Source organism: Setaria viridis, chromosome 2 (assembly GCF_005286985.2).
Source record: "Setaria viridis chromosome 2, Setaria_viridis_v4.0, whole genome shotgun sequence".
NCBI classification, from domain to species: Eukaryota; Viridiplantae; Streptophyta; class Magnoliopsida; order Poales; family Poaceae; genus Setaria; species Setaria viridis.
The window spans coordinates 22,652,403-22,674,673 of record NC_048264.2 but is presented as its reverse complement, the minus strand read 5'-3'; the positions used below and the strand labels follow the sequence as shown (position 1 = coordinate 22,674,673).

General features: G+C 42.0%; 1 protein-coding gene across 3 annotated transcripts; it reads left to right on the top strand.

The window, feature by feature from the left end:
• Positions 1–5,082: 5,082 nt before the first annotated feature.
• On the top strand, positions 5,083–21,025 carry LOC117841957 (protein ENHANCED DOWNY MILDEW 2). Of its 3 annotated transcripts, none has more exons than XM_072292168.1 (19): positions 5,083–5,279; positions 5,473–5,893; positions 5,983–6,079; positions 6,577–6,624; positions 6,713–6,873; positions 7,453–7,549; positions 7,634–7,729; positions 11,258–11,505; positions 12,165–12,248; positions 12,331–12,753; positions 13,052–13,193; positions 13,282–13,383; positions 14,051–14,143; positions 15,109–15,150; positions 18,076–18,186; positions 18,491–18,562; positions 18,641–18,759; positions 18,869–18,932; positions 19,021–21,025. In XM_072292168.1, exons 2-19 carry the CDS (start codon positions 5,481–5,483, stop codon positions 20,650–20,652), a joined length of 4,044 nt encoding a protein of 1,347 aa, XP_072148269.1. In that variant the 5' UTR covers positions 5,083–5,279; positions 5,473–5,480; the 3' UTR covers positions 20,653–21,025. The 3 variants fall into 3 exon arrangements, with proteins under 3 accessions (XP_072148269.1, XP_034578173.1, XP_034578174.1); XM_034722282.2 differs by having other exon boundaries at positions 5,376–5,893; XM_034722283.2 differs by lacking the exons at positions 5,083–5,279; positions 5,473–5,893 and having other exon boundaries at positions 5,986–6,079; positions 6,723–6,873.
• Positions 21,026–22,271: the final 1,246 nt, after the last annotated feature.

Genomic DNA, 22,271 nt, shown 5'->3' with positions numbered 1-22,271 from the left:
CCTCGTTTCAATGTCGTATCAGGAAGATATGGCCGAAACCGTGCAGGGGTGTCGGATGAATCCGAAACGAACTCGACGACTGAGTTGGTGACGAACTGTAACTTGGGGAAGACCATGACTCATGCGTGTCCAACATGGCGATGTCCTCATCATCCTCCCCTTCTTGAATTGGAGTTGTCCTCGACTCCATCCCATCATCAATCTCCCTCAAAAGGTTAGCCACAACAGGATGCGAAGCACGAGACATAAGATTATCGGTAACACAAACATCTTGACAAAGCATAGTATTGCAAGGTGCATCATGATTATCACATAAGGAAGGAAAGTAATATTCTTTTTTTATGCATAAAAGTATATTTATTAGTTCTGCCATGGTGTAAAGCATCAACATCAAATTCCCATGGACGGCCTAACAAAAGAGAGCATGCTTGCATAGGTACAACATCAAAATCAGCATAGTCATTATATGAGCCAATAGAAAAATGCACACACACTGATCTAGTTACCTTTGTCTTACCACTATTGTTGAACCATTGTAGGTGGTACGAATGCGGGTGCGACCAGATCTGAACTCACAAAGTTGTTGCAACTCCCACTATCAATAATGGTGAGAACACGGTGATCCTTGATGAGAAACATGTGGAACAAATTGTGGCGTTGGAGCTTCTCTTCCTCATGCCCCAGTTGGGAAGTCAACACCCGCTGCACAAGAAGGCTCTCATAACCCACCGAGGCAGCCAGAGAATCAATGGAAACCTCCTCCTCATTTTTCGCTTCATCTACAACAATGTTAGTAGCAAGAACCAATTCATCTTCAACATCACTAGCACTTACATATCCTGTTCCATCAACGGTGGCTATGGAAGCACGACGATTTGGGCAATCCTTCATGACATATCCAATGCCCTTGCAGCGGTGGCACACAATTTTGTTGGAGCTGTTCGATGACGCACCAGGAGCCATAGCTTTCTTCTGCGGTTGGGACTGCACAGGAGACAAATTGCTCACCTCGGAAGTATGTGTAGTAGCAGACGGTGTCGCTGGTGGCTGGGCAACAGAAGCCTTGGGCTTGTCGACATTAGAACGCTGTTGTAGAAAAGATCTTCCAAGGTTGGACCTGAAAGTGTGTTGTTGACAACATCCTTGTACTTCTCTTTCAGCTTTAAGAGTAAGATGATATAATTGGTTGAACCTGTTCCAATCTTTGTAATGAAGAATATCATGTATATCACGATTCAAACCACCAAAGAATCTAGCACAAGTATCTTCATCATCCTCATGTATATCACAACGTGCTAGACCAATGAGCAATTCCTGATAGTATTCTTCTACTCCTTTTTCACCTTGTTTTAAATTTTGCAGTTTCATACGCAAATCACGTTGGTAATAAGGAGGAACAAAATGAGATTTCATACGTTGTTTTAAAACATTCCAAGACTGAGGTACAGCAGTGGCATTATTATTATTGCAAAGATCATTCCACCAAAAGAGAGCAAAACCAGTAAACTCACTAGTAGCAAGCCTAGCTCTATGCTCAGCAGGAACTAAATGAGAATTAAATTTTTGTTCAACAGCAAGTTCCCAATCTAAATAAGCCTCAGGATCAGCATTACCAGCAAAATGAATCATGGTAAATTTAGTTTTAGCAAAAGGATCATTATTAGCATGGTGATGATTATTTCCTCCCATACCATGACGATTACGCCGAAGACGGTCCATGTCACGTGCATCATTATGAAAATCAGCGTCATCATCATCCTCCAAACCATCATCATGAGGGGTGGGTTGGCGTGGCGACACTGGGGTAGGTCGTTGCTCAACATGTTCAATCCGGGTAACCAGAATGTTAATGTTGCAAATCAAGTCATCAAACTTCCCGTCGATGTAGGTGCGCTGGTCAGCAAGAAGCTTCGTAAGCTCGTCCTTGGACACACACTCATTGAAGTCCAAAGGGGACTCCACTCCTTTCCGTTTCCCTGACATGGTTAGAAGACAGCAAAAGACAATACTAAAGTATTATCCCTATCAACTAGCAACTAATGGGTGGTGGTGAAAGTGGAAAGCGGTATCTCAAACGGCTCACTACCGTCTTGCAAGTGTTCTTACCAAAGCCAACAGGGCATTACAATCGGTTGTCAAGCTTGGGTGTAACAGTTGCAAGGTGAACCTGTACTAACAGAAGTATATGTGGAGCTTTGGGCAGGCACAATATGGTAGCAAGGAAAAATAATAGCCGAAGCAGATTAGCAAAGTTCAATAAGTATCCAAAGTACAAGTCATAGTTGCTGGCTAAGACGTGTCCCCAGATGTAGCACAACAAGATGGAATGAGCGACGGTGGATAGAACTCAAAGAACAAGCAACCAGCAACTCATGCGATTGTTTTAATTTTTTTCCCTAATTTTCCCTCCAGGACTATTAGGAATCCATTTTTTTATTTTTCTCAATTATGTTTTTAGATTTTTCTCTGAATAGGAATCACACAAGATGGAACCACAAAATTTGCACCTTAAACAGAGGTGTGATGTGGTCTACAGAAAGACAGGCACATTTGCTAAAAACCGTGCAACAAGTTAGAGGCTTGAAAACTCCCACTTTCTGATTTTTTTGGGAGAGTTGAGAATCGCAAAAATGCCAAAGGCATTGAATCGTATGTGTAACTTTTCATTCTAAAAATTTGAAAAAACAATTCACCTCAATCAGAGTTCTAAGCGAAAAGTTATGCCTGTTTTAACAAAGGTCGCCCGGATCAGGATTTCGGAAAGGCACAACGCGGCTGGTAAGGCGGCGGCGGCTAAGGCAAAGCATCCCTATTCGTCCAACACTGATCACGGCTGAGCAAAGCTTCTTAACAAGCAATATAAGGGCAACAACGTCCCTGGTATGGAGCAATTAGGTATTCGCCATATGAATCAAGAGGGTTGTGATGCAAAGGTGACACAATGCGGCTTGCAACCTATTTAGGGATTGCGCGGTAAGAGTTCACACAAGGCGGCTAGCGGAGCAAGTCAAGTAATGTGGGGGCTCGACTTGTTGTTTGGGTAAAGGTGGATGGGATAGCGTCGGAAACAATCAAACAGCAACGGACGGTTGAAACTACGACCACGAACACACTAAACCAGCAATAAAACTTGATTACGGATACAAACTCAACAAAGCAAATCTGAAACAAAAATTGCAAAGGCTAAAAAGGTGATAGGACAGCAGAAAATGTAAATATTTTTGGGCTTTTTGTCGACTATAGGTGTTGGAAACGAACTGAATGTAAAGGGGAAACACGATAGTATACCTCACAGGTAACCTGGAAGCTCTGATCCCACTTGATGTAGCACTGGCTCGATCTTCCGAAAGGTAGTGATAAATTCGATTTGGTGGAGACTCGACGTTGACAACCCAGCTTCAAATCAGACACAATTCGAACCCTACAGCCGCTACACCTCTGCTCCGTTGGTTATTAACCAAGCACAACTTGATTGACCTCGCCGAGAAGGCTTTCCCTACAAGCGAATCGAAGGACACAAGCAAGAAAATATAAACGCGCAATCTGATATTGCAAATATGAATGAAGTAAAGAAGAGTGCAAGCTCTCAATTCGAAAGTACTAATCGACACAGTCGAGGAAAACAAGAATAGGGGCCCTGGATCACTGTAAAAGGACTTGTCACCACAGTTACAACAAATCTATCTCAGTTTCTCAAAGGAAAACTAGAACTAAACAAAACCTGAGTTTCTAAGGCGGCAGTTACTGAGTTTATATCGAAAGGGGCGAACTAGGGTTAGGGGCGACTAGGAAGGGAGGCGCCCACAACTTGGGCTTAAGGCCTGACATGATACAAGGCCAAGTTGGCCCGAAACTGGTGACGTAGCCCTTTTGTCGTAGTTACACAGAATGATCCACAAACCTTCTAGAGCTGGGACCAGAACCAAAAGAACAGTATCATCATCCCCATTCCAACGCATCAAAGAATGTCTCGTTTCAATGTCGTATGAGGGAGATATGGCGAAATCGTGCAGAGGTGTTGGCTGAATCCGAAACGAACGCGACGATCGAGTTGGTGACGAACTATAACTTAGGGAAGACCATGACTCGTGCATGTCCAGCATGGCGATGTCCTCATCACATGCCAAACAAAAAAATTAAACCCACACGCTCCAACCTTATCTTCTCACCTCACCTTATCTTCTCCCCCACCCATATCTCTTGAAATGTCTATTTCTATGCTATGGTCTTTTATTTAAGAGTAAATTTCACCAGCGGTCCTTAAACTTATCCCGAGTTCTCATCTCGGTCCCCGTACCCTCAAAATGCACAAAGCAGTCCTTAAACTTGTCCCGAGCTCTCATTCTAGCCTTGATACTCTCGAAGTGCACATTACACTCATTAATCTTGTCCCAAGCTATCATCCAGGTCGTAAACTTGTTTCGAGCTCTCATCCAGATCCATAAACTTGTCCCAAGCTCCAATCCACTAAAAATTTGAGTTGGATTTGAACTTGGTTTGAAATCCTCATGAATTTTTTTTTATCAATTTTGAATTTATATAGTGTCTAGAAGTTTCTACCATGTATTAGCTATGATGGTTTCATGGAGCGTGAGAGAGGGTGAGAGGGGGGTGTTGCAGGAGGATATTTTATGCTTGATCTTGCTAATAAATAGAAATACTCCCTCTGTTTCCAAATTATAGGTCATTTTAACTTTTCTAGGTTCATAGGTATTATTATATAGATGTCTTGCTTTTGGGGCTGTGCCTTGGCTCACCTAGCACGTATGCCCTAGGGACATGATTTTGTGAATAGTCACATATATTTATTATTAGGATGAAAAATAAATATTTAGTTTTGTAAGGCGACAACCTAACATGGGGAACACTATTTTAGTTTGGTATAAGAGAAATATTTTCTTCTAAAACAGTTTAAATACAAAAAGTCTTTTTGAGACGAAAATAAATTGTTTGAAAAGCATTCAAATACTCCGGAGTAGTAGATAATGAGTATTTTAAAGGCTTCTAAGGCCCGGTCCGGCCCATAACCAGCCCGGCTGCAAGATCTCCGACCCTTCTTCTCCCACGGTCCCACCGGCCACCGCTTCACCAGCGCCGCGCCCGTGCCGTCGAAACCGCCCCCAGCCCCCAACGCCCGGACGCCTGCTCGCTACCCCGGAGGAGCCTCCCTGCTAGTGCGCGGCCGTCGCCGCGGACCTCCTCGTCTCCGCCCACCACCCGGCTTCCTTATCGCCGTGCGGTGAAGATCCATCCGGTCCTGGGATTGATTCCCTTTCTCGGTAAGTAGGAAGAACCCTAACTCGCTTTAAGAATCTGGGTTTTGTCCCCAAAACCAAACAAATTCTCATCGACCTCTATCTCTATCGACCCACTAGTTGTTCACCGATTTCTCCGCTGCACTCCGCATGGTGTGGCGGCTGATTCTCCAAGAAATTTGGGGACACTGACCTGAGGCCGTACGGAACATGGCAGCCGCCGCCATGATGATGTCCGACGACGACGATGCGGAGCCGCAGGTCAGCGCGGTGGAGAACTACTACCTTGTTGACTCCCTGAAGCACCCTGTTTGCTTCTCCACCCTGCCGCTCCGGCATAGGGACACCGATGATGTCCCTGAATGCAAGAATAGACTGGGGCTGTGGGGGACAGCAGACCGCATCAAGACGGTGTACAAGGAGGTGGTGGCCTGGAGGCTGGTTCTTGAGGGTAAGCAGCCTGAGATCGCGGTGCTTGTTGCGGATGGTGGTGGGTGGATACGCCTTGTGAAGCCCAAGAACAGCTACGAGGAGATGGTCAGGACTGTGCTGATCACGGCACAGATGCTGCATTTCCTCAGGAGGAAGCCTGATGAGCCAGAGAAGAACTTGTGGAGCCATCTTCGAAAAGTTTTCGAGTACTTTCCTTGCATGCTCTATGTTGTGTTAGTCCTTTTGTTGGGTGGTGCACTGTTGAGGCTTACAGAGTTGACTTGTTGTTCTGCAGCAAGTTTGATGTTAGACCCTCAGAGGATGACTTCAGGGACCACAGCTCACTGATGAAGCATTTTGTGGAGAAAGATCCTGTCTTAGCAAAGTCAGAGGTATTTGTCTTATCCTTGTTGTCAGCAATTCTCAGTTGTGATGGTTAGCATAGCACTGTCTAACATGATTGTGAATCAATATATAAGTTATGACTTATGAGGGGTTAGCTGCATATTCACACCTTGTCTGTTGCCTTGAGCTGTGTTATGTTTACTATTCTACTTAGTTGCCATAGACAAAATATCTTAGATTAAAACTTTTTCGGCATGTCTGAGATTGTTTAGCTATCGTTCTTACCATTAGAATTGTATTTGATATCTGGTTTGGATTGCCATTATTTGATGTTGGATTTGTGATGCTTATAACCTTAGATGATAATGACCTAATGGATTGAGATGAACATAGGCTATGGAGCCTTTCTTCCTTCCTCTAACTCTCTAACTAACTTAAGTGATTGTAACAGCTTTTTATTGTGTTTGATTGATGTCATTTGTAAGGTAATCTGAACCTTTATGATGATTATTAGAAATTCTTTTCTATGATGATTATTTGACAGATTTTGCGAGTATTTGTTGAAGGACGATCTAGGAAAAATATCAGTGAGGTATGTGACCTATTTTGCATTTTCATAAAAGTTTGTGAAGAACCATTAGTCACAAATTAATTGGTTCTCTTAATACAATTTCGACTAGGTTGTTGCAGATAACATTGGGACCAAGCAGCCGTTCATTGCTGATGATGAGGACATGGATGAGATGGTCACTGAGGATGCTAATAATGAATCTGATGAAGAGGATGAAGATTTGTTTGATTCAATATGTGCCATTTGTGACAATGGAGGAGACATATTATGGTAGGTGCAATCCTTGATATGGTTGTGTAGGCTACATGAAAATATTCTGTTGAGAATCTTGGAAGCTTGAAGTTTATTTAGTTCTTAGTTTTTCATGTCTTATATATTGAATGCAGTAACACGCACTATCAGTATATTCGGATCTATTAAACCTGAGTTATTAGCCCATAGGAGTTGTATGAGGAAGGAGGTGAGGTATATGACAGTAGATGTCAAAGGTCCAGGTGTCTACCTTCTATCAATAAATTAGATGCCGTGCAGCTTTGATTAATGAAGCAAGTTCTCCATCAAAGTTGCTACATCAATTCAACCTAGGTTTCTCTAGCTCCTGGACCCTGCTTTTACTGCATGCTGGTCGGTTGGTGGAAAATGCACCCACTGGAAGCTTGGTCGCAACATTCTTGGATGCATATTAATCATTTATATGCAATCTCTGCTGGTTATTTTATTGCTTGTGTTTTCATCCTTAAAAAAACTTTTTGAATTAATTACGAAATTTGTGATGTGACGTGGTTACGAAAAAGCCTTTTGAATTAATCTTTTTCTTTCTTTGGCCTACTTGTTTCATTTTTCTACTAGCTGTGATGGCCCGTGTATGCGCTCCTTCCATGCAAAAATAGGGAGCGGTGAAGACTCCTATTGTGATACCCTTGGATACACTGAGGCACAAGTTGAGGTATCTGTCAAACCTCTGAGTGATGGATTAGGGGCTTGGATTTGTTGTTATAATTCTATATTGAAATGTCTTTCTGTTGTGTAGGCAATGAAAATATTCCTGTGCAAGAACTGTGAGTATAAGCAGCATCAATGTTTTATATGTGGAGTGTTGGAGCCTTCAGATGGTGCAGCAGCTAAGGTATGCTAGCATTGCCAAAAAAATAGGGATTTATACATAAACATTCTCACAAGTCGGGGTGTTAGTCAAAAGCATCAAAAGCACCCACAATTTTCTCACCAGTCTTAGACCTGCAAGGATCTGTGGTAATAGTCTATATCCAAAGGATGGGAGGTGAAGGGATCTCATGCTGCTTCCTCCAGTTGTGCTAATAAGTGGATCACTGGGAATGATTTTACCTTTGTTTTTACAATAAATCTCAATTCTCCATTGTGCTGGAATGCCATGTAAACCACATAAGATGGTACTTGGGGTATGCCTTGCCTGCTTTTTTTTCACTACATAAAAATTGTGGGCACTGCCCTGATGCAATGTCTGTTTCAGTTCTTTTCATAAGCACCCTAATTTATGACAGGTTTGTGCAGAATCCCTACAAAGATGATTGCTGTGACTTAAGCTGTTAATCTTGCAATTATCAATGAATTTTCATTAGCTTCCGTCTAATTTTCATTTCACAGTAGTGTCATTCTCCTTGCTGACACATCATGATTTTACCATATTGCCACATTATGAAGCTGTAAAGATTCTTGTCCAGTTGTTTTAGGCGTTGAATTCCTATAAAACCAACACCTTTCACCTAGGACTTCAGTATAAGGCTAGCAATATTTTCTAATTGATTTTCTGAAATGTTAAAGAGAATTGCAATAATTTTAGTCACAGCAACTCTGTAGTAGGGCTGGTAGGGCCATTTGATACCAATGCTGGCAGCATCTATTTGATGACAATTTACTCATTATCCGATTAGTTAATAATGTAATGGAGATGGCCTGTCCCTATTTTAAGTACCTGCAGACATATTTAAAAGTACAATGTCTTCCCTTGTGGCCTTGCGAGTAAACAGGCATGAATGCACTTGTGCTCATCTTGTCCATTTAGCTGAGATGGGGCCAAATTCAAGCTACACCAGCCTCCACCAATCTGCATCCTTGGGGCTATACAAATCCACACACTACTGCAGCTTAGCAGGCCCAGGATAAAAGCTCACCACTGTTAGAACTTAGAGCCCTGGTTCCAGTCCTTTCCTTAGCAACTAGTGCTGCTGATTTGCAACAATATCTGTCAGAGGAACCAACGCCAACATTTCTGTCAGGATCAAGCTCCACAGTAAAGGCTCAACATCGTCTCCTTCAAGTCTTCAACCTCAGCCCCTGGGAACCGGATCCTGTGCAGTAGTTGAAACTACCTTAGAGGGATGTCCAAGCCGCATCGCCGATCGTTGTGCATCCGACGGCAGCATCCGTGAAACTAAGAGCGTCGTTCTGTCGGTCCAAGTACGTGCTTATTTGGCCGGCCCACAAGCAGCCCAACCGGATCTCTTCTTGCTCTCGCTTGTTCCAGACATCCGTTGACCGTCGTATTTGCTCCGTCGCCTGGGACAATGGAGAAACGAAGCTCGGCGCAGTGCCGCCGCCTCTGTCTAGCCGGCATCGCCACTGGAGTTAGATCGACCGCCACGCCGTTGAGGCCGTGACGCATCGCCGAGCCCAAAAGGCCATGGTATGGAGGAAGCCCAGGACGCTAGTACACCATGGGACAGAGGACGGCCAGTGCGCCGATTCAGCACCACACGCGATCTTCAGGGCACGGCATGCAAGCTTTATCCTTGAAGCGTGGCCCCACACATTTGCAAACAAGAATTCTTGGAGCAACCAAGTCTGCATATGTTCAGTAATGTCCATCTCTTCACTTTTATTTCTTGAGAAGAGGTAACTGTATATGTATAACATGCAGAATTGACATTGTTTTGCCATACTGAAATCCCGTTCTCTTTGTCCATACTGAATTCTTCTTCAATTCGGCAAAACATTCAGTTCTGAAAGCAATAAGTCATCACAAACTCCATTGGTCTAATATTCTCAATTTACAGATCCATCATTTAGCAAATGTCAATCGCAGTCAATCACCATTGATCCACAATGACAATACACAAAATAATTGGTCTCAATCTCCAACCATTCAGAATTGATTCACAATCAAATACACGAAACAAGTAATCGAGATGCTTCAACGCCTTAATCAATTCGGCCACCGGATTTGTTGCATCACGTTACTAGGACCTCCAGCCGCGATGCTCCAAACCTCCTGACGCAGCCCTTCCGTGGCGACGCGGCAGTCGCCCTGCCTCCTGCGACAGCACCAGCTCGGTGGAGCATGTGGATCTCCGGCCAGCGATGGCATTGGGTCGTCGTGATGTTCGACCTTCTTGCAGTGGTGACGGCATGGCGGAGTCCCTATGCGAGACTGCAACCGAACTTGGGAGGCAGGGAGGCGGCGGCTGGAAGAGAGGGAAGAAGCCAGCGGAGAGACTTGGGCTGTGTTACTGGGCCGTTGTTTCACAGATGCTACCGTCGGATGCGCAACGAACGACGATGCGGCTCGGTCGTCCCACTGAGGTAGTTTCAACTATTGCAGAGGATCCGTCCCAGCCTCTGAGGCAAGCTCCAGCATTCGTTGCTTCGCAACCTTAAGCAACAAGGCATGCCAGCTACTATTTTCTTTGTGTCTGTTAGGGGCTGGGATTGGTCAACCAGCTGAGAGCTCATTAGGGCAGCTCCACCTCCAAAAGCCTGGCCTCAGTGGTTGTTGTCCCTTCACCATCAAGTTAGTCACCAAGTTAGGACCGTCAGGAAGGTTAGCTCTAAATAACGAACTCTATCTCTTAAGGTTTGGAAAGTCTCTAAGTTAGAACACTCAGGTAAGGAAGCACAGTTAGAAGCCTATAAATATAAGTCCGTGGTTTCATGTTATGAGTAAAGGAATAGAAGGGACAGCCATTGTAGATGTCAAGCCTTCTTTCCCTCCTTCCCTCTAGCCGTACACCGCCTCTCATCACTGCCACTTCCTTGCGCAGCTGCCTTCAATGCCGGCCACCGACTATCACCTATTTTCCCTTAGGTCACCTAAGATCCCATCCCTAATCTAAATCCACGCACACAACAGTTGGTTTATTTGAAAATTTTAGGAGCTTCTGGGGTTGGGGGTCTTATGGAGCAAAACCAAACCCAAATATTTTTTAAAATTTAGCCGCTGGAAGAATCTTTTTAAATTGAGCAGAAAATGTTGTAGCATTTTTAAAAATAAATTTTTTCATTGCTAATTTTATTGGATGGCACATTGGTCCTGATGCTGACATTTGATAAGCTGATGGACGTGAGTTTGGGCAAAAAACCATGCCTATTGAGGGTAGTGAGCATGCCTGTAGGCAAAACATGTCCAGCGGGTATGGGTATGTACACTTTCTATCTGTACATGTACCCACTGCCCGATTGCCATCAGGCCGTCATTAGTAGCATCTGGCTGTATGCCTAGAATTGCTAGGAAATTAATTTCTTTTTTCCTGTTCAATATTTCAAATTGAGTAATTTTATTGTTCTAGCAGTTAGGAAGTGCATCACTGCATCTCATAAACCACAAGTGCAGAAAACTTATTGCTCTACAATTTTCAATGCATGTTTTGTTTCTGTGATTACTAATTCCTGCATCATTCAGGTATTTCTGTGTAACAATGCTACGTGCGGACACTTTTACCACCCCAAATGTGTTGCAAAGCAACTTCACCCTAACAACAGAAATGAAGCCACTGAGTTGGAGAAGAATATAACAGAAGGATTTTCATTTACATGTCCCATTCACTGGTGCTTTCGTTGTAAAGGTTTGGAGGATAGAACACAAGAGCCTTTGCAATTTGCTGTCTGCCGACGCTGTCCGAAGTCATATCATCGAAAGTGTTTGCCAAGGTGCTATTACAAGACTCGTTCTCAATCTTGCTTTTTAATTTTAGTAGTTACTCCCTCCATTCCAAAATGTAAGAGGCTTTAGTTTTGTCCTAAGTCACTTCTCTAACTTTGACCAAGTTTATAGAAAAATTGCACCAACTTCTAGTTTTATTAAATCCACCATGAAATGTCTTGATAATGCATTTATCTTTTTTTTGAAACTGTACAGCAGGGGAAACCCCCACTATGGTAAAATATATTAAATATAGGAAAGGAAAATAACTATGCACGGACAAGAGTCCAAAGGGCACCAAAGCACCCAAAGAGAAAAAGACGTCAGGGAGGGGCCTCAAAGAAAGCTAAGAGTTAGGGCTAAATATGTCCATTGCTGACCCAGTTAAGAAAGGTCTGTTTTTTGTTTTCCTTGATTCTGTGGGCTTGAAGTCTTGCCGCCTCTATGAAATTGGACATCCAGTCCTGGACTGCTGGTCTTTTCCTTTCAAAGATGAGATTATTCCTTTGCAGAGAATGCATTTATCTGGTATTGTAGATCTTAATATATTTTTCTATAAACATGGTCAAAGTTAGAGAAGTTTGACTTAGGACAAAACTAAAACCTCTTACATTTCAGAGGAAGTATCTAGTCTCTTATTCTTCTCATACATCAAATTATTTTGCAGAGAAATTTCCTTTCAAGATATTGAAGAGGAGGAAATCATCACAAGGGCTTGGGAGTTATCAAAAAGAATCTTGATTTACTGCCAGTATGTAACCTTGTCAGTCGTTAAATTCCTTGTGTACATTGCTCAAACCACTGACTTCTCAAGTTCTTATAAACTATCACAGGGACCATGAGATCAATAGTGAAATTGATACACCTGTCAGGGATCATATAGAGTTTCCAAAGATTCGAAAACCAGCTCAAGGAGCTAAGTTGCTGGTTAAGAAGAAAAAAAGGACTTTCAGTGATGCAGTTCTTGATCAACCTTCGATAGATACTGGGAAAATGAAAGGCATGGTCCGTGTGCAAAAAAGCGAACAAATCAAACAAACCAGCAGGGAAGTTTCTACGAAGAGTTTCACCGAGGACCTTGTTTTCAAACCTGAAAAGAAGAAAGTCAAGCTTTTGAAAGAGAAAATACAGCCAGAACCACGTGTAAGCAGTCCAAAACCTGTAAAAGAGCAAGAGCTGGTAGTTTTGCCTTCATCTGCTACAAGGAAGATTCCCCTGAGTTTATTTCCTATAGTGGATAGTGAAGTTGAAAAGAGGTGAGTCACTTGGCTATATACTTGGGTAGTGAAGTCTATAGTTCACATGGTATATGACTATGTGTGCAAAATTTTGTGAGCATGCATTAGTTCCCTACATGACTGTCAGAACTGGTCAGGGCCTGGGAATTTTGTTCGTTTATCTTGTCACAGATTCTTCTCCTGTTTTAGCATTAGTGGGAGATGATGAAATGTTTTTTTGTTATTTTTTTATCTTAGTTTCATGTATGTGCATTTATTAGATGATGAAACAATGTCTGAAGTCCATGCAGTATTAAATGAGATCTTTCATTTACAGGGTCATTGCCATACTGGGAAATGAAGCCTCTAAATTGACACTGAAAGATGTTACAAGGAAATGCAGTGTGCCAACAACTCATGTATACTCTGGCAGGCAGACAGACAAGATTGCGCAGGGAAAGATTGAGCGTTCTGTTCAGGTGCTTTTATATTTCATCATAAAACAATTACAAATTAGGATTTTGTGCTTGCCATTATTTTTATTGACATCTTGAGGATGGTTTTTAGGCTGTAGGAGCTGCTTTAAAAAAGCTGGAAAATGGAGGTAATGTCAATGATGCTAAAGCAGTATGTGAACCTGATGTTTTGAGACAGCTTGCAAAATGGCATGTAAGTAAGGCTGCTACCTCCCATCCTTAAATGTATGAAGTTTAGGACAAGCAAATTAGTTCGTGTTTGACTAATTTGCTTGTCTGAAACGTCATGTATTTGTCCTAAACATCGTATATTTGCCCTAAATGTAATATATTTGACAGTGGAGGCAGTAATACATATTTATTCATTTTTTGGTTCTACTGTTTTTTGTGACATGCATTGCAGTAATGGCATTCCTACTTTGAAATTCTTTTGTGTACTCTTTTCTGTGTGTTTGAGGTAGATTTGCAAGAAATGTGCTGAAATTGTTCATTTTTCTATGTTAATATATATTATGCTTATATCTCAATCTGCACTTTGCTTGTTATTTCATTATTACTGTCATCGTCGATATATCTATTTTAGCTAAATGTTATCTTCCCAATGTTAGTGCATGCTATGTGGATGTCAAGTTGCTAGTTTGTCCTTTTCTATTTTAATGGAAATAAGCATGAACATATTATATCTGATTGGATACATGGTTGAACGCGTTTAAGTGGACTTATGATATGTTGCAATCACAAATTTCTCTTCTGCATCATAGCATTCTCTTTTGAGTAGTTTGCAGTAATAAGCACTTCTTTATTCTTTCTTAGTTAGTAGCCAATCAATTTATGAACTTATATTTTTTTTCTCTTACCAGAGTAAGTTCAGAGTATATTTATCACCTTTTATTCATGGCACACGCTACAGTTCTTTTGGTCGACATTTTACGAAGGTGGAAAAGCTTGTTGAGGTATATTGAAATCTACATATCATGTTGAGATACCATGTATAATTAGGTGGTTGAAATCCACACTACAGTTCTCTTGTTGAGGTATATAAGAAAAGTTGATTGTATCACTTTTTAAACTGTAAATTTTTCTACATCTTGTGAGATATTGAAATTTACAGGAGCAACCAAGCTCGAGATTTTTGAACTTGTTAAAACAAATTCCTGTTATAATTCTTGATCGTGTTGGGTCCTTGAAACACATACCTTAATGTATTTAACAGCTGGAGTTTGCTTTCTGCTTCTCTTGAATTTGAATCATGTGCACTTTATGGATAAGTGTTATCATCATAGAAAACACAATCTGCAGACCTTGGAATAAGAATGTGAATTTGGTAATTGTGTTTGTAAGCACTTTGTACGCACCATACAAGTAAAGTAAGGAGTGGGCAGATGTGAAAAAATGGAAATGAGAGAAAACTATGGAAGAAGAGGCTAAATTGTCTTTATATGTAATTGCTCCCATTCATAACCCCTACTGTTATCTGTTATTTCTGCTGATTGAATAATGGGGATGCCTAAGTTATGTTCATATGATCATATCTAAACTTAATTACTTAAGCATGTTTTTGAAACTTCTCAAGATGCAACCCATTAAAAAAAAATACCTAAAGTTCAATCACAGAAAAATGTGGGGCAAAAGGAAAACATACTTAAAAAAGGAAAGTAGCAGGAAAAACAAACTTGTTCTAAAATGCATCTGCAGAATATGATGATGAGAGGAGAAATGGAAGGAGTGGAACTATGGCAATGTCACAGGGATGTGGGGTTGTATGGGGAATTGAGCATAGTTCATGGAGGTGGGAGGTGGGAGGAAGGGAAAGTTATGTATTTTTAGTATGGATAATATGGTGTGTACCATAGTTACCCCTTGAATATTTATTATATTATTCCATATTCATCATTAACTTGCTTGTTTCTTCTTACAGATTGCTGATAAACTTCACTGGTATGTGGAACCTGGTGACACGGTATGTTTCTTTTCTTAGTATGAGCAGCACATTGTGTATCATCATTTAGTATAGTCATGGATAACGCACGACAGGTCCTGCTGGGAGCTAGCGCGCACCCTATCCTGCCTTACCAACCAGCTGTTTTGGTTAAACCGCAATTTCCTTCCCCTGCCTTCTCTTTTGTTGAGATTGTAACCTCCCTCTTTTTTTTTTCTTTCTTTCCAGTGATCTCCTTCTATCTCCTCATTTCTTCCTTTTCTGCCCCTCCTATAAGGCTATAACAGATATGATGGGCGATGGGCTGATGGCTTCCCTTGCATTTATTGAACTCCATAGATTTATTGCCCTGACGTATATACGATGGATCACTTCATACCCCAATCTACAAAACCAGATGTTTTACCCCCTAAACAAGTGAAAACCATTTATATAACCCCCTACGGTGGTTTTCCAACACCGTTTTGCTGACTTGGCATGCCATGTTGGATAGAGTTGACACCTTGATGTTTAGGGCCCACTTGCCGGTTCTTTTATTCATCTACACCCTCTCTCTCCTATCCTCTTTGATGTTTTGCCGACGGACCGAAAGCCCAGCCTCGTCCGTGGCTTCCTTGGCGGGCTTCGCCTTCCTGTTACAGCGCCGGCGGCAGGCAAGGGCGCGTGGCATCTTTGGAGGATGCACTAGTGGTGGACCAAAAGCTCGACCTGGTTCGCGGTCTCCTTGGCAGCGCCTGTCACGAGTGAGCCGAAGAGCCGGCGGTCCCGGCACCGGCAGGCACTTTGGCCAACCCACATTGCAGCTAGCCGGAAGTTGAAGAGGCAACCCTGCTGCCCAAATTAAGCTTCTCAATGCTGGAAATTGAGTTCCACAGTGCTGCGGTTGAGATTTCCATCCCCAAATTGAGTTTTTTAGTGCTGCAATTGAGATCCCTATCACCTGAATCGAGATCCTTGCCACTGGAATCGAGCTTTGGCCTTCTCCCTCGAGCAAACCACAGCCTAGATTGAGCTTCTCGTTGCAGAGCTTGAGCTCCCAGCCACTCGAATCAAGCTTGTTGATGTTGGGAATCACTCCCTCACTTTCTAGAATGTGTCTGTGATAGACACCTGGAAAGTGAGGGAAGTAGTTTTTACGGTGATGCTGGCCACCATAGAGGAAAGCTAGTGTGTCTGTGATAGACACCTAGAAAGTGAGGGAGTGATTCCCAACAGTCGACGGCAAGCGAGGGCCAGCCAGGGAGAGCCGAAGGGGAAGCGCATGGAGAGGAGCAGCGAGCTAGTGCGCGACCTCACACCGAGGACCGGCGCTGGAGGAGGCAGCGATGATGAGGATAGCAGAGCGGCTTTGCTGGCGGGTAGTGTGGGAAGCCTACGCCATGTAGTGGTGCAAGCGCGGGCATGGTGCGTGAGAGCTCGACGCCATCGAGGCGTGCGTACAGGCGGCAGGCTGCTTGTTGGGGATGAAGGATAGGGTCGAGAGAGAGAGCGAAAGGGATGGGGAATGATGGGGTGGAGGGGTAATTTTTTAATAGAAATAAATATACCCACTTACAGGTGGGCCTATATGCTAGCGTGGCTAACCATGCTAGCGTGGCGGGTCATGGTGGCAAAACAGCTTTAGAAAACCACCATATGGGGTTATTTGAATGGTTTTATATACTTTAAGGGCTACAATACCTCGTTTTATAGTTGAGGGGGTTATGTAGTCCACCCCCAATACGTTGGGGGGTTATATAGACTTTTTCCTATTGCCCTGACTCCTGCCTTCCTGTTTGATAACACCATGGCTTTAAAACCATGTCTTTTTCCACTAGTCTTCCGCCATATAACTTGTCCGCAAAACTGGCTCCCATGGTCTTCCGAAGGATCAATAAGAACAGTTCTTTTATTCATTTTATTATTTGGTAACAACTTATGTACAAATTGTGTATCAACTTAAATGAATATCAGGCGCCAAATTTTGTATAGACTGCGTAATAACTGAAATTTAACTATGATTTTGAAGTACAGATTTTACTAAGCATTAGAATGTACTGTGACTTGGTAGCAACTTCAGCGAATATTTTGTAACAAATTATATAGAGATTGTGTTATGGTCCAAACTCATATTCCAACTTACTGTAGCATTCTTGTGTGAGGGTCATTTGCTTACTTTAGTGAAGGTTTAGTATCAGGTTACATGGAGTATAATGTAACAACTTTCGCGGTTTTTTTCATTTGTAATAAGTGCGCATAACAATTAGTAAGTGTGTGGCCATTAATTAGTTACAGTTTGTGTCCAATAATTGGTGCATGCTTTGGCCCAAAATACCATCCGCACGTGCTCATGTGATCCATTTCTTAGTGCACCATTCAACCCAGACGTGTACAAAATAATCCAGGCAAATCACCCCTTGCTGAGTCATGATTGTGTTGTTGCGCGTTGAGTGCAGAACGCGGCTCATGATGGAAGCAAACTTTCTGATTTAATATTGCCGTTCTTTGGCGTACTTGTCTTTAGCAGTTTCAAAAACTCTAAAGAAATCCTCAATAGAGAAAAAGGACTGTTAATGTAACAAAAAAATTAGTGATACTGGTATGCCCCCATGTTCTTGACCCTTTGTTTTGTATGTCCTATACACCTATGCCTATGAATGATTGTAGTGGAAATGATGTATTGGTGCATGTTAACAAGGGTTATACGTTTGATATATCATTATAGAGGTCAATTATATTACAACTTTTGTTCTTATGCTTATCAGTTGCTCAAATAATAGGCGAAAACATTTTTTAATAAGAAAACCAGGAATGAAATTGAAGGTTCTGGACGAAGTTATTTCATGAAGTTGCTTTGTATAAATGTTTTATAGTATGGGGGGTTTCCTTTATGAATGCAAGTATAATCGGTTCCGATGTTGTTGTTGCACATGTTTATGATCATTTTAAGCTCCATTAATCTTGCAGATAGTGGATTTCTGTTGTGGTGCAAACGATTTCAGCCGGCTGTTGAAAGAAAAACTTGACAAAGTTCAGAAGAAATGCCATTTCAAGAATTATGATCTTATCCAACCAAAGGTGAAACTGAAGACAATTGAATCCTTTTTTCTTTGATTGGTTTTCTTTTTAAACCATTAAATCATTGTTTCAGTGACCCAACCAGACGTCATTACTTTCTTTTAATGAAATGGAACTTTTAAAGCTGATGACTAGAAAGTACCTTTACTGACTTCCAGTTCCTTGTTATTGATTACAATTTAATTTATGATCATACTATCCATTCAAAGTTGCAGTTAAAAAGTTTCAAGCTTTAACTGTTCATCATACTTAGTTCTTCAAAGTTTTTGCTTCATGTAACCTGTATGTGCTTTCTACATTGCAGAATCACTTCGGCTTTGAAAAGAGGGATTGGATGACTGTCAAGCTGAATGAGCTGCCTCGTGGATCTCAACTAGTATGTTCTATTTCAAATTTATTAGACACAATTTAGGGTATCTTAAATAATTATAACTTTTCATTGTTTCTTGATTAGATTATGGGGCTTAATCCTCCATTTGGGGTCAAAGCAAGTCTTGCAAACAAATTTATTGACAAAGCATTGTCATTCAAGCCTAAGCTCGTTGTACTAATTGTCCCTAAAGAAACTAAAAGGTATGCACCATATTCCTGCTGGCAGAATATTTTGCTGACATCTCCTTCTCACATCTCCTTTTGGGAAATTTGTGTTTCCTTTGTGCTTTCATTCTCTGGGTATATCCAGGTTAGATCAAAAGAAGACGCCTTATGATTTGATTTGGGAGGACAGTGAATGTCTTGCTGGGAAGGTAATAAACTTTTATGCATTTTATTGAAATTCATTGAGCTTTTCGTTCTCCAGCTGTTTTTGCCTGACATCTTTCTTGTAATTTGCAGGCATTCTATTTGCCTGGTTCTGTGGATCTTAATGATAAAACAGTTGAAGGGTGGAATGCATCTGCACCACCCCTCTACCTGTGGAGTCGTCCTGATTGGACAAAGAAGCACATGAAAATAGCTGAAGAGCATAGTCACACCAGCATGGGGAAGAAGAAACCTCGCCATGTTGACTCTCTATCAGATGACCCTGTGAGGGAAGAAGCTGAACCTTCTGACAAAATAAAAACTAGATCAGAGAAAGGAAAGGAGAATACAGGAAAAGCATCTTTCCATTCCAAAGAGGATAATATATTGGATGATCTTCCAGTGAGGAAACAAGCTGAGGCTACCAACAAATGGAACTCTAGGTCAGGGAAAGAGAGAGGGACAGACAAGACTGCATGCAATGACAGAGAGGCCAACCTACCTGATGACCATGCTGCTAAGAAGCAAGCTAGATCTGAAGAAGAGAGAGGAACTCTAGGGAAGATTGCAGTCCATGTGAAAGAGGCTAATATGTCAGATAACCTTCCAGTTAAGAAACAATCTGAACCTACCAGCAGGGTCATCCCAGGGAAAGAGAAAGAGAATGGCAGTTATGAAAACAGATCTGATAACAGGAGGAAGTGGACACCTGATCATGTAGAGAGCCTCCCTCCCGAAAAGCAAGTGGAAGTTGCATATGAGGAAACAAAAGTTACTATTCCTAGGAAAGAGAGTATTCATAATGAACACAGAGGTGCTTGCCACGAAAATAGAAGAAATTCTCATGGAGAGGAAATCAAGAGCCGGCACAACTATCAGCAAACAGCAGCAGGGATGCTGAATGTCAAGTCCATGGATGGAGGGGATTCTGACATGAGTATCCCATCCCCTGACAGCAATAATGCTGGAAGCAAATCCAGAAGCTATTCCCCTGCTATACCAACTGAACACCCTTCTGATAGGATAGCCCACCCAGATAGTTACTGTCCCTCAGAAGAACTTTATGACCCTATGCTAAACAGGGCTAATCTTAAGGGAAGTTATTTGGCAAGCAATGATGAATACTTTGATGAACTCAAGTATGCTGACATTGACAATAGCTCAAGGATGAGGGGCTCCAGCATTGATGAAGTAACCAAACCCTATATTGGCGCATCAACCAGTCTGTACAGCTTTCAGTCTAGAGACGATGGCAGCTTCTACAGGCGTCCGAGCTCAGAAGACTTGAACACTACTACTGGGAGGAACCTAGTTGCTGATGTGGCTATGCAAGGACACGGCATAAGATATGATGGCCATGGTGACAGTTGCCAAGCTAGTAAGATCCCGCTAGCCATGGGCTCACGAACACATCTAAGTATGAATGGTGGAACTGGTGCTGATTACCCGTTGGCAAGATTCTCCCTAGGATCTTCTGGTGCTAGATTTAGCCAGCCTGCATCTACTCCCTCTTTTGGGCTCTCAGGTTCAGGCTTACAACGAGGTTCGGTAATGGACAAGTATGGGTACGGGCTCTTGGGTCCAAGTGGGCCACAGAGCTCCATTATTGATAGATATGCTCCCTCTCTTGATGGAAGAAACAACACAAGACCGGAGAGCTCCTTGCCTCAACAGTACCCATTCGGACGACAGGGCTCTTATGGTGGTGGGTGGCCACAGAACTGACAATTGGAGTTTGAGGTGATGATGTCTGCTGACATGCCTTTTAGCGGTCCTTTTCATTCAAGGCATGGTAGTACTGATTGTACAGAAGGTGCGAACTCCGGCGTTGTTTAGTGACTAAGATTAGCAATCTTTTTTTTTGAGCAGACTGTTTCACATTATAATAGCATTCGGGGGGAAGTAGAATGCCTGTCGTGAATGCTGCGTAGTGTAGAGAGGCAGCATTGGCCAGTTGGGTTCCGTAATTGTGAATCTATGATATGTAATGCCTGTTGCATCTGCACAGGACGAACGACTGAAGAGCAGGCAAAACATTTTTCGGAAGGCCTGGACAGGCTTTATTTGTATATATATCACTAACTTACGCTTGATTTAATGGTTCTTGTTATTGGCTTGTAGCGTTTTTACGTGCTGCCCAAAGACTTGTGCCAGGCATTCAGCGAGCCTGCGAATCTGTGTTGCAAAAATATTGGCAAAGGTTATCGACGCTGTATGCGAAAACGTAATGCCTTCATGAGGCTTCCTAAGTAAAGCCCAAGGTAAGTGGGCAGAATTAAACAGCAGGATCTTTGGATATACCTCCTAAAGTCCTAAAGTTTACCCATCACATCGGATGTAATGCCTACCCATCACATCGGATGTAATGCCTTCATGAGGCTTACTAAGTAAAGCTCAAGGTAAGTGGGCAGAATTAAACAGCAGGACTCTTTGGATATACCTCCTAAAGTTTACCCATCACATCGGATGTTTGGATACTAATTATCGGATGTTTGGATACTAATTATCGGATGTTTGGATACTAATTAGGAGTATGTTTTATTAAACATAGACTATTTACAAAACCCATTGCACAGATGGAGTCTAATTCGCGAGACGAATCTATTGAGCCTAATTAATCCATGGTTAGCAATTGGTTTTATAATTAGCTCATGTTTAATGGTTCTGCAATTAGTTTTATAATTAGCTCATGTGTAGTCTAATTAGTATCCGAGCGATGTGACACTTCTAAAGTTTAGCACCTCGTATCCAAACACCTCCTCAAACGATTGCGCACGCTTGTGAGAAGAACTCAGAACATGTCAGATTGTTCAAAACGTGGGACTCGAAACATGTCATGTTGTTCTAGAACATTTAGGATTGTTTCAGAATGAATAATTTTTTTCTGAAATATTTAGAATTAGTTTGGAACAAATTACAATCACATGAGAAAAAAGTTTCCAAAAGGAAAAGGAAAAATTGGATTTATGGCATAGAAAGGTCCACGCCCACTTCTGTTATTCTTTTTCTGTTTTTATTTTCCCACTTTCTTCTCATATTGGAGAAGGCGAAATGCCATATTTACCCTTGGGCTCTTATTATTCTCGGGAGAACTTCAGGTGTTCTAGCACCTTGAGGTGCTCCCGTGCTCTACAGGCTGCGGAAAGCACCCGAAGGTGCCCTGTTTATTTAGGTTTATCTGAAAATCAATTATCTGATAATCTGAATTTTTGGAGATTCTGTTATCGAGAGAATCTGCGAACGGGATAAGCTAGAAGTTTGACAATCTTGATTATTTGTAGTTGATTATGTGTTCTAAGTGTAAAATGATCTCTACATCTCCGTGGCTTATGATAGCTCATTTG